The 12,500-nt window shown below is 50.5% G+C and overlaps 1 protein-coding gene across 1 annotated transcript in view; it reads right to left on the bottom strand.

Annotated features, from left to right (window-relative positions):
- Nucleotides 1-12,500, bottom strand: part of LOC306918963 (brefeldin A-inhibited guanine nucleotide-exchange protein 3-like) — a gene marked incomplete at its 3' end in the record, with an annotated part of 71,828 nt that overhangs the window by 57,881 nt on the left and 1,447 nt on the right. The window contains exons 2-5 of the mRNA XM_079531800.1: nucleotides 11,428-11,482; nucleotides 10,527-10,608; nucleotides 9,400-9,546; nucleotides 7,010-7,078 (exon numbers count right to left, since the gene is read on the bottom strand). Of these exons, the coding sequence (XP_079387926.1) occupies nucleotides 7,010-7,078; nucleotides 9,400-9,546; nucleotides 10,527-10,608; nucleotides 11,428-11,482 (353 nt within the window). The remainder of the gene's footprint in view (nucleotides 1-7,009; nucleotides 7,079-9,399; nucleotides 9,547-10,526; nucleotides 10,609-11,427; nucleotides 11,483-12,500) is intronic.

The raw sequence follows: 12,500 nt of genomic DNA, 5'->3' as shown, positions 1-12,500 counted from the left end.
ACTAGGGCCGACTGTACTAGGGCCGACTGTACTAGGGTCGACTGTACTGTGGACTGTACTAGGGCCGACTGTACTGTGGACTGTACTAGGGCCGACTGTACTAGGGCCGACTGTACTTGGGTCGACTGTACTGTGGACTGTACTAGGGCCGACTGTACTGTGGACTGTACTAGGGCCGACTGTACTGTGGACTGTACTAGGGCCGACTGTACTGTGGACTGTACTAGGGTCGACTGTACTGTGGACTGTACTAGGGTCGACTGTACTGTGGACTGTACTAGGGTCGACTGTACTGTGGACTGTACTAGGGCCGACTGTACTGTGGACTGTACTAGGGCTGACTGTACTGTGGACTGTACTAGGGACGACTGTACTGTGGACTGTACTAGGGCAGACTGTACTGTGGACTGTACTAGGGTCGACTGTACTGTGGACTGTACTAGGGTCGACTGTACTGTGGACTGTACTAGGGTCGACTGTACTAGGGTCGACTGTACTAGGGTCGACTGTACTAGGGTCGACTGTACTGTGGACTGTACTAGGGACGACTGTACTGTGGACTGTACTAGGGTCGACTGTACTAGGGTCGACTGTACTGTGGGACTGTACTAGGGTCGACTGTACTAGGGTCGACTGTACTAGGGTCGACTGTACTGTGGACTGTACTAGGGTCGACTGTACTAGGGTCGACTGTACTGTGGGACTGTACTAGGGACGACTGTACTAGGGACGACTGTACTGTGGACTGTACTAGGGACGATTGTACCTTGGACTGTACTAGGGTCGACTGTACTAGGGCCGACTGTACTAGGGTCGACTGTACTGTGGACTGTACTAGGGACGACTGTACTGTGGACTGTACTAGGGCCGACTGTACTGTGGACTGTACTAGGGCCGACTGTACTGTGGACTGTACTAGGGACGACTGTACTGTGGACTGTACTAGGGACGACTGTACTGTGGACTGTACTAGGGACGACTGTACTGTGGACTGTACTAGGGACGCTGTATTGTGGGACTGTACTAGGGACGACTGTACTGTGGACTGTACTAGGGACGACTGTATTGTGGGACTGTACTAGGGACGACTGTACTGTGCACTGTACTAGGGACGTCTGTATTGTGGGACTGTACTAGGGTCGACTGTACTAGGGCCGACTGTACTAGGGTCGACTGTACTGTGGGACTGTACTAGGGACGACTGTACTGTGCACTGTACTAGGGACGACTGTACTGTGGACTGTACTAGGGTCGACTGTACTGTGGACTGTACTAGGGTCGACTGTACTGTGGACTGTACTAGGGCCGACTGTACTGTGGACTGTACTAGGGCCGACTGTACTGTGGACTGTACTAGGGTCGACTGTACTGTGGACTGTACTAGGGCCGACTGTACTGTGGACTGTACTAGGGTCGACTGTACTGTGGACTGTACTAGGGTCGACTGTACTGTGGACTGTACTAGGGACGACTGTACTGTGGACTGTACTAGGGTCGACTGTACTGTGGACTGTACTAGGGCCAACTGTACTGTGGACTGTACTAGGGTCGACTGTACTGTGGACTGTACTAGGGTCGACTGTACTGTGGGACTGTACTAGGGTCGACTGTACTGTGGACTGTACTAGGGGCGACTGTACTGTGGACTGTACTAGGGCCAACTGTACTGTGGACTGTACTAGGGTCGACTGTACTGTGGGACTGTACTAGGGTCGACTGTACTGTGGACTGTACTAGGGTCGACTGTACTGTGGACTGTACTAGGGCTGACTGTACTGTGAGACTGTACTAGGGACGACTGTACTGTGGACTGTACTAGGGACGACTGTACTGTGGACTGTACTAGGGTCGACTGTACTAGGGTCGACTGTACTAGGGTCGACTGTACTAGGGTCGACTGTACTGTGGGACTGTACTAGGGACGACTGTACTAGGGACGACTGTACTGTGGACTGTACTAGGGCTGACTGTACTGTGAGACTGTACTAGGGACGACTGTACTGTGGACTGTACTAGGGACGACTGTACTAGGGACGACTGTACTGTGGACTGTACTAGGGCCGACTGTACTGTGGGACTGTACTAGGGACGACTGTACTGTGGACTGTACTAGGGACGACTGTACTAGGGTCGACTGTACTGTGGACTGTACTAGGGCCGACTGTACTGTGGGACTGTACTAGGGACGACTGTACTGTGGACTGTACTAGGGACGACTGTACTGTGGACTGTACTAGGGACGACTGTACTGTGGACTGTACTAGGGACGACTGTACTGTGGACTGTACTAGGGACGACTGTACTGTGGACTGTACTAGGGACGACTGTACTGTGGACTGTACTAGGGACGACTGTACTGTGGACTGTACTAGGGACGACTGTACTAGGGTCGACTGTACTGTGGGACTGTACTGTGGACTGTACTAGGGACGACTGTACTGTGGACTGTACTAGGGACGACTGTACTGTGGGACTGTACTAGGGCCGACTGTACTGTGGGACTGTACTAGGGACGACTGTACTGTGGACTGTACTAGGGACGACTGTACTAGGGTCGACTGTACTGTGGGACTGTACTAGGGACGACTGTACTGTGGACTGTACTAGGGACGACTGTATTGTGGGACTGTACTAGGGACGACTGTACTAGGGTCGACTGTACTAGGGTCGACTGTACTGTGGACTGTACTAGGGTCGACTGTACTGTGGGACTGTACTAGGGTCGACTGTACTGTGGACTGTACTAGGGACGACTGTACTGTGGACTGTACTAGGGACGACTGTACTAGGGTCGACTGTACTGTGGACTGTACTAGGGACGAATGTATTGTGGGACTGTACTAGGGACGACTGTACTGTGGACTGTACTAGGGACGACTGTATTGTGGGACTGTACTAGGGTCGACTGTACTGTGGACTGTACTAGGGTCGACTGTACTGTGGACTGTACTAGGGCCGACTGTACTGTGGACTGTACTAGGTCCGACTGTACTGTGGACTGTACTAGGGACGACTGTACTGTGGACTGTACTAGGGCCGACTGTACTGTGGACTGTACTAGGGACGACTGTACTGTGGACTGTACTAGGGCCGACTGTACTGTGGGACTGTACTAGGGACAACTGTACTGTGGACTGTACTAGGGTCGACTGTACTGTGGACTGTACTAGGGTCGACTGTACTGTGGGACTGTACTAGGGACGACTGTACTGTGGACTGTACTAGGGACGAATGTACTGTGGACTGTACTAGGGTCGACTGTACTGTGGACTGTACTAGGGTCGACTGTACTGTGGACTGTACTAGGGCCGACTGTACTGTAGACTGTACTAGGGCCAACTGTACTGTGGACTGTACTAGGGCCGACTGTACTGTGGACTGTACTAGGGCCGACTGTACTGTGGACTGTACTAGGGACGACTGTACTGTGGACTGTACTAGGGCCGACTGTACTGTGGACTGTACTAGGGACGACTGTACTAGGGTCGACTGTACTAGGGTCGACTGTACTAGGGTCGACTGTACTAGGGTCGACTGTACTAGGGTCGACTGTACTAGGGTCGACTGTACTGTGGACTGAACTAGGGTCGACTGTACTAGGGTCGACTGTACTAGGGTCGACTGTACTAGGGTCGACTGTACTAGGGTCGACTGTACTAGGGTCGACTGTACTAGGGTCGACTGTACTGTGGACTGTACTAGGGTCGACTGTACTGTGGACTGAACTAGGGTCGACTGTACTAGGGTCGACTGTACTAGGGTCGACTGTACTAGGGTCGACTGTACTAGGGTCGACTGTACTAGGGTCGACTGTACTAGGGTCGACTGTACTAGGGTCGACTGTACTAGGGCCGACTGTACTGTGGACTGTACTAGGGCCGACTGTACTGTGGACTGTACTAGGGCCGACTGTACTGTGGACTGTACTAGGGACGACTGTACTAGGGCCGACTGTACTAGGGCCGACTGTACTAGGGTCGACTGTACTGTGGACTGTACTAGGGCCGACTGTACTAGGGCCGACTGTACTAGGGTCGACTGTACTGTGGACTGTACTAGGGCCGACTGTACTAGGGCCGACTGTACTAGGGTCGACTGTACTGTGGACTGTACTAGGGCCGACTGTACTGTGGACTGTACTAGGGACGACTGTACTAGGGTCGACTGTACTAGGGTCGACTGTACTAGGGTCGACTGTACTAGGGTCGACTGTACTAGGGCCGACTGTACTGTGGACTGTACTAGGGCCGACTGTACTGTGGACTGTACTAGGGCCGACTGTACTGTGGACTGTACTAGGGACGACTGTACTAGGGCCGACTGTACTAGGGCCGACTGTACTAGGGTCGACTGTACTGTGGACTGTACTAGGGCCGACTGTACTAGGGCCGACTGTACTAGGGTCGACTGTACTGTGGACTGTACTAGGGCCGACTGTACTAGGGCCGACTGTACTAGGGTCGACTGTACTGTGGACTGTACTAGGGCCGACTGTACTGTGGACTGTACTAGGGCCGACTGTACTGTGGACTGTACTAGGGCCGACTGTACTGTGGACTGTACTAGGGTCGACTGTACTGTGGACTGTACTAGGGTCGACTGTACTGTGGACTGTACTAGGGTCGACTGTACTGTGGACTGTACTAGGGCTGACTGTACTGTGGACTGTACTAGGGACGACTGTACTGTGGACTGTACTAGGGCAGACTGTACTGTGGACTGTACTAGGGTCGACTGTACTGTGGACTGTACTAGGGTCGACTGTACTGTGGACTGTACTAGGGTCGACTGTACTAGGGTCGACTGTACTAGGGTCGACTGTACTAGGGTCGACTGTACTGTGGACTGTACTAGGGACGACTGTACTGTGGACTGTACTAGGGTCGACTGTACTAGGGTCGACTGTACTAGGGTCGACTGTACTGTGGACTGTACTAGGGTCGACTGTACTAGGGTCGACTGTACTAGGGTCGACTGTACTAGGGTCGACTGTACTAGGGTCGACTGTACTGTGGACTGTACTAGGGTCGACTGTACTAGGGTCGACTGTACTAGGGTCGACTGTACTAGGGTCGACTGTACTAGGGTCGACTGTACTGTGAGACTGTACTAGGGACGACTGTACTGTGGACTGTACTAGGGACGACTGTACTGTGGACTGTACTAGGGTCGACTGTACTAGGGCCGACTGTACTAGGGTCGACTGTACTAGGGTCGACTGTACTGTGGGACTGTACTAGGGACGACTGTACTGTGGACTGTACTAGGGACGACTGTACTGTGGGACTGTACTAGGGACGACTGTACTGTGGGACTGTACTAGGGACGACTGTACTGTGGGACTGTACTAGGGTCGACTGTACTGTGGACTGTACTAGGGTCGACTGTACTGTGGACTGTACTAGGGTCGACTGTACTAGGGTCGACTGTACTGTGGGACTGTACTAGGGTCGACTGTACTGTGGACTGTACTAGGGTCGACTGTACTGTGGACTGTACTAGGGCTGACTGTACTGTGAGACTGTACTAGGGACGACTGTACTAGGGTCGACTGTACTGTGGGACTGTACTAGGGTCGACTGTACTGTGGGACTGTACTAGGGACGACTGTACTGTGGACTGTACTAGGGACGACTGTATTGTGGGACTGTACTAGGGACGACTGTACTGTGGACTGTACTAGGGACGACTGTATTGTGGGACTGAACTAGGGTCGACTGTACTGTGGACTGTACTAGGGTCGACTGTACTGTGGACTGTACTAGGGACGACTGTATTGTGGGACTGTACTAGGGACGACTGTACTGTGGACTGTACTAGGGACGACTGTATTGTGGGACTGAACTAGGGTCGACTGTACTGTGGACTGTACTAGGGTCGACTGTACTGTGGACTGTACTAGGGTCGACTGTACTGTGGACTGTACTAGGGCCGACTGTACTGTGGACTGTACTAGGGTCGACTGTACTGTGGACTGTACTAGGGACGACTGTACTGTGGACTGTACTAGGGTCGACTGTACTGTGGACTGTACTAGGGCCGACTGTACTCTGGACTGTACTAGGGTCGACTGTACTGTGGACTGTACTAGGGCCGACTGTAATGTGGACTGTACTAGGGTCGACTGTACTGTGGACTGTACTAGGGCCGACTGTACTGTGGACTGTACTAGGGCAGACTGTAATGTGGACTGTACTAGGGTCGACTGTACTGTGGACTGTACTAGGGACGACTGTACTGTGGACTGTACTAGGGACGACTGTACTGTGGACTGTACTAGGGTCGACTGTACTGTGGACTGTACTAGGGACGACTGTACTGTGGACTGTACTAGGGTCGACTGTACTGTGGACTGTACTAGGGTGGACTGTACTAGGGACGACTGTACTGTGGACTGTACTAGGGTCGACTGTACTGTGGACTGTACTAGGGACGACTGTACTGTGGACTGTACTAGGGCCGACTGTACTGTGGACTGTACTAGGGTCGACTGTACTTGGGGCGACTGTACTAGGGTCGACTGTACTAGGGTCGACTGTACTGTGGGACTGTACTAGGGTCGACTGTACTGTCGACTGTACTAGGGTCGACTGTACTGTGGGACTGTACTAGGGCCGACTGTACTGTGGGACTGTACTAGGGACGACTGTACCGTGGACTGACAGTCATACTAGGGCCGACTGTACTGTGGACTGACAGGTCTGCTAGGGCCGACTGTACTGTGGACTGACAGTCATAGGGCCGACTGTACTGTGGACTGACAGGTCTGCTAGGGCCGACTGTACTGTGGACTGACAGTCATAGGGCCGACTGTACTGTGGACTGACAGGTCTGCTAGGGCCGACTGTACTGTGGACTGACAGGTCTGCTAGGGCCGACTGTACTGTGGACTGACAGTCATAGTAGGGCCGACTGTACTGTGGACTGACAGTCATAGTTAGCCACGCACGCACGCACGCACGCACGCACGCACGCACGCACGCACGCACGCACCATGGTCATGGATTACCTCAGCGATGCGAAGGATGGAGTCTCTGTTGAGGTCAAAGTTGGGCGTGTAGGTCACACACAGCAACACCTGTTGACAACAACAACACCGTTACTATGACAACCACACCTGTTGGTCAACCTCTGGTCCGGGGACCCCCAGGGGTCCTCATTAACCCTGGAGGGTCAGAATGCTATCGGTGCCCCCTGGTGGTGGGGGTCCTCATTAACCCTGGAGGGTCAGAATGCTATCGGTGCCCCCTGGTGGTGGGGGTCCTCATTCACCCTGGAGGGTCAGAATGCTATCGGTGCCCCCTGGTGGTGGGGGTCCTCATTAACCCTGGAGGGTCAGAATGCTATCGGTGCCCCCTGGTGGTGGGGGTCCTCATTAAGGGCCAGGATGTGAGCTGTGTAGAACTACAGAATGATGTCACAGGATGTGAGCTGTGTAGAACTACAGAATGATGTCACAGGATGTGAGCTGTGTAGAACTACATAATGATGTCACAGGATGTGAGCTGTGTACAACAGTCTTCAACAGTATGTCAGGAAACAGGCCTAGCAGGTTATGCTAATGAGCAGGTGGCCGTTAGCATTTACATGGATTTACATACAGCTGAGAGAGAGAGAGAGAGCGAGAGAGAGGGAGACACAGAGAGAGATAGTGATAGAGAGACACTAGGCAGACAGAGAGAGATAGTGATAGAGAGACAGACAGACAGACACAGAGAGAGAGAGTGATAGAGAGACAGACAGACACAGAGAGAGAGAGTGATAGAGAGACATAGACACACAGAGAGAGAGAGTGATAGAGAGACATAGACAGACAGAGAGAGAGAGAGAGAGAGAGAGAGAGAGAGAGAGAGAGAGAGAGAGAGAGAGAGAGAGAGAGTGATAGAGAGACATAGACACACACAGAGAGAGAGAGTGATAGAGAGACATAGACACACAGAGAGAGAGTGATAGAGAGACATAGACACACAGAGAGAGAGAGAGAGAGAGAGTGATAGAGAGACATAGACACACAGAGAGAGAGAGTGATAGAGAGACATAGACACACAGAGAGAGAGTGATAGAGAGACATAGACACACAGAGAGAGAGTGATAGAGAGACATAGACACACAGAGAGAGAGAGTGATAGAGAGACATAGACACTGACATTTTGTCGGGACTCCCACGGGTCACGGGATTCCCGCAGGATTCCCGCGGGATGGGATTCATATTTGTATTAATCCCGTGATCGGGACGGGACGGGAATGAAAGTCAACGGGAGCGTGCAGGAGCGTGAATGACATTTTCAACTGGTCGCGCTGCCAACCAAAAGAACAGAAGCGCCCATCTTTGTTGTAGTCATCTTTCAGTGAGCCAACACTCTTTTGACTCGCTGACGCAAGTCAAAAGAACTACATACCCCAGCAGTGCTAATGCTTCCAGGCTCCGCTCCAACTGGGAGAGGATGAAAACTTCCTTCATGCAATCCAGTGGACGTTTCATAAAGTTTAATATGAAGACATCGCAGTGCGGCCGTGCATGATTCTGCATCGCGCCAGTGATGTGATATAATCGATTATTTATAGCCAGATCATCCTGATGCATTTGTTTCCCCTGGCAGTGGCAACGTTGCAACTTGCAATTGTGATGCTACGTTAGCTACATGCTAACGCTGTTACTGTTGGCACTTGCTTGGCTCCCTGAACAGCTGTCTGAGGCTGAGCGAATGTTCTACAATACATCGTCTCCCTTCTTTCTCCCAAACGAGTCCAATACACCAGTGGTTCCAAAACATTTTCATGTCAAGGACCCCTAAATCAACATTTATTAGCCCGCGGACCCCCATTTTAAAAGATGCCAGGGACCCCCATAAGAGAAGATCTGCTCTGTATTACGTGTATTAATGTGTGTAAAAAATATTTATAGTGTTTTTATTGGCTATTATATATCTCAACAATAACAAAGCACTTGTCAACAGTCAGAACTGTTCTTGTTTTAATATTGATATGAATATAGGATATACTGTATTTGGTAGTCAAAGTTAAATCCACCATTGCCCACTTTATTTTTTATTTTTTTATTGGTAGGCTATCTGTCTTGAGAAGCAGGAAGAGATAGATGGACAGATAGATAGATAGATAGATAGATAGATAGATAGATAGATAGATAGATAGATAGATAGATAGATAGACAGACACACAGAGAGAGAGAGTGATAGAGAGACATAGACACACAGAGAGAGAGAGTGATAGAGAGACATAGACACACAGAGAGAGAGAGTGATAGAGACAGACACACAGAGAGAGAGAGAGAGATAGAGAGACATAGACACACAGAGAGAGAGAGAGTGATAGAGAGACATAGACACACAGAGAGAGAGAGAGTGATAGAGAGACATAGACACACAGAGAGAGAGGTACCTTCATGACCTCCACCTGTAGGTCCTCGTTCAGAGTGGGCGTGGCCCGGACCGCCTCCAGCATCTGACCCAGGAAGTGTTTATCAATGACCTCTGACCCCGGCGTGACCCCGACACCCCCCACGAAACGCTCCTCGCACAGCAGCTTCTGATTGGACACAGATCAACACATCGACCAATCACAGGCAGCCTCTGATTGGACACAGATCAACACATCGACCAATCACAGGCAGCCTCTGATTGGACACAGATCAACACGCCGACCAATCACAGGCAGCCTCTGATTGGACACAGATCAACACGTCGACCAATCACAGGCAGCCTCTGATTGGACACAGATCAACACGTCGACCAATCACAGGCAGCCTCTGATTGGACACATATCAACACATCGACCAATCACAGGCAGCTTGACAGAGCCGTAAGGGTCCATTTGGTTACAGTAGACCTGTAAGGGTCCATTTGGTCTGCCTGCCTGCCTGCCTGCCTGCCTTAGCCTGGTTAATAAACCAGACCGAATCAGCCGTTGGCAAAAAAAAGTTGCCTACCAGCGGATTACGGTCTGGCGAGGCTCAGTAGCACGCCTCTTTCCTACAGCAGAGAACAGGTCGGACCAATCGGGACACGGTATGCAATATAGGCGGGCTTTGGTACAGTGACGTTCAATGCTTGAGACCTTTGACTGACAGTAGCTCTGACCAATTGCGTCGAAGAGAAAATGTTCCCCGGGAAATGAAATCCAAGTGGAGCCAGCCCAGACTGATATACCGCAACAGTGTTGTGTGATATTAGTCTGGTTTATTAGCCAGGCTATGCCTGCCTGCCTGTGGAGATCTCTGTATCTGCCTGTGTGTGAGGAGTGCAAACTGACTGTGAAAAGTGGACTGGTTAAGTAATCAATGGGCAGGTGTGTAGTTGCCATGGTAATAAATTGGCAGGTGTGTGGTTGCAATGGTAATCAATTGGCAGGTGTGTGGTTGCCATGGTAATCAATTGGCAGGTGTGTGGTTGCCATGGTAATCGATGGGCTGAGGCAGAGGCCGGACATTGCACAGGTGAGGAGATTAGGCCCGCTGGCAGAGCCTGTTGTGGGGCTTTGCTAAAAGGTTAATTAGATTCATTAATTACCTGCATCCCCATCAAGGCCGTCTGTCCTAGTTTGGTGTTTTTAGACTCCAGAGCCATCTGGAGAGGAAGGAGACAGCACTCACTGTGCACGCACACACACACACACACACACACGCACGCACGCACGCACGCACGCACGCACGCACGCACGCACGCACGCACGCACACAGAACTTTTAGCAGCTTTCAGGGGGACAGTAGCGACTTTAAGCAACGACGGCTGCGGCAGTCGGCTCCGGCAACCGGAAATGGATCAGTGATCGATACATAAACCTGCTCTCCGTCGCAGCCCTTTCTACTACAGAAGAAGCTACACTTCCACGTAGTGTCTACAACACCATGTCATAACCACGTTTATTGAAATCATAGCTGTCATACATTTACACCGATTGCTCCATCACCTCTCTTATGCTGTGTGATGTGTTGGCATGCTCTGAATGAAGAAATAACACTAATACCACATGTCATATTAACCATGTTTATTAAAACGGTTTTAGAATAACACAGATTGCTCCATGCAGCACCTTCCTCTTTCCACTGCTGATCATGTCCAGCACATGTAAGAATTAAGCAATATTGGCAAGTTAGCTGACGCGCGACGGGGTGTTTAAAAAAAATAGTTTGACACATGCTGCATAGACGCGTCACCATGGGAACCAATGTCGCCGACGGCTGCTTGCTTAACGATTTTGACAGCTACGGCGACGGCGTCACAGCTCCCGTACTTCCGCCTAGCAGAGCCGTCCTGAAAACAGTCGTTGCTTAAAGTCCCTATAGTGTTTCAGGGGGACAGTGTTTCAGGGGGACAGTGTTTCAGGGGGACAGTGTTTCAGGGGGACAGTGTTTGAGGGGGACAGTGTTTCAGGGGGACAGTGTTTATGTTATAAACGTGTTGCTCTCACCGGAGCTGCGCAGCAGACAGTTGGCATGATGATCCACTAGGGGCCGCCAGAGTCTCTGTTACATAATGAAGAGGAAAAACAAAATGATTAAAGACAAACAAAAAAAACTAAAGACCTAAAAACTAAACCCCCTCCCAAGAAACCCCCCATTGAAACATCATCATTTTTATTTAACCTTTATTTAAGTGTGAACTGGACAAGAGAAGAGCAGACATCAGTAACACAGATCTGTTAGTAACAATACAAACAAGACGATAACAGGACAAACATGCAACGTTCATAAATACAGAACCCTTGTCCCATCTTCTTATCATCTCTCTCAGCTAAAGGGGGTCCCTGCTTCATCTCTCTCAGCTAAGGGGTCCCTGCTTCATCTCTCTCTCAGCTAAGGGGGTCCCTGCTTCATCTCTCTCAGCTAAGGCATGTGCACTGAATCAGCCAACGCAGGGAAGCTGGAAGTACCCTCACTAAAAACGCCGGGACAACGCTCCACACGTCCCAAACTCTTCTCCCTTCTGGCCCCAAAACTGTGGAATGCACTTCCCGTTGCAATCAGAACTGCAGCATCACTCCCGATCTTCCGCCGTAGTCTGAAAACCCACCTTTTCAGACTCCATCATGGCCCATAGCACTTACCCTACCCCCCTTAGACAGCACTTCTTAGACTTATATAGCATTTGAAACAGACTTATAGCATGTCATGTAGACAGCACAATAAGTGCATTGTATGTAGTCATAGCACTTCATAGTATATATGTACAGCATAGTATAGCATATATGTATAGTTTATATGTATAGTGTCATTATATAGATGTGTTCTAGTTATAGTTTATATGTATAGTGTCATTATATAGATATGTTCTAGTCACGTTCTTAGCTTACGCATGTTTCGCGATAAATGCATTTTACATATGTGATGTATTCCCATGCTTTTTGTTCTTGCTTAATGTAAGTCGCTCTGGATTAAGAGCGTCTGCTAAATGCCTAAATTGTAAATTGTAAATTGTAAGGGGGTCCCTGCTTCATCTGTCTCTCAGCTATGGGGGTCCCTGCTTCATCTCTCTCAGCTAAGG

This window comes from Electrona antarctica (assembly GCF_951216825.1).
Source record: "Electrona antarctica genome assembly, contig: scaffold_268, whole genome shotgun sequence".
NCBI classification, from domain to species: domain Eukaryota; kingdom Metazoa; phylum Chordata; class Actinopteri; order Myctophiformes; family Myctophidae; genus Electrona; species Electrona antarctica.
The sequence above is the reverse complement of the archived record's forward strand: the minus strand, read 5'-3'. Positions and strand labels throughout refer to the sequence as shown.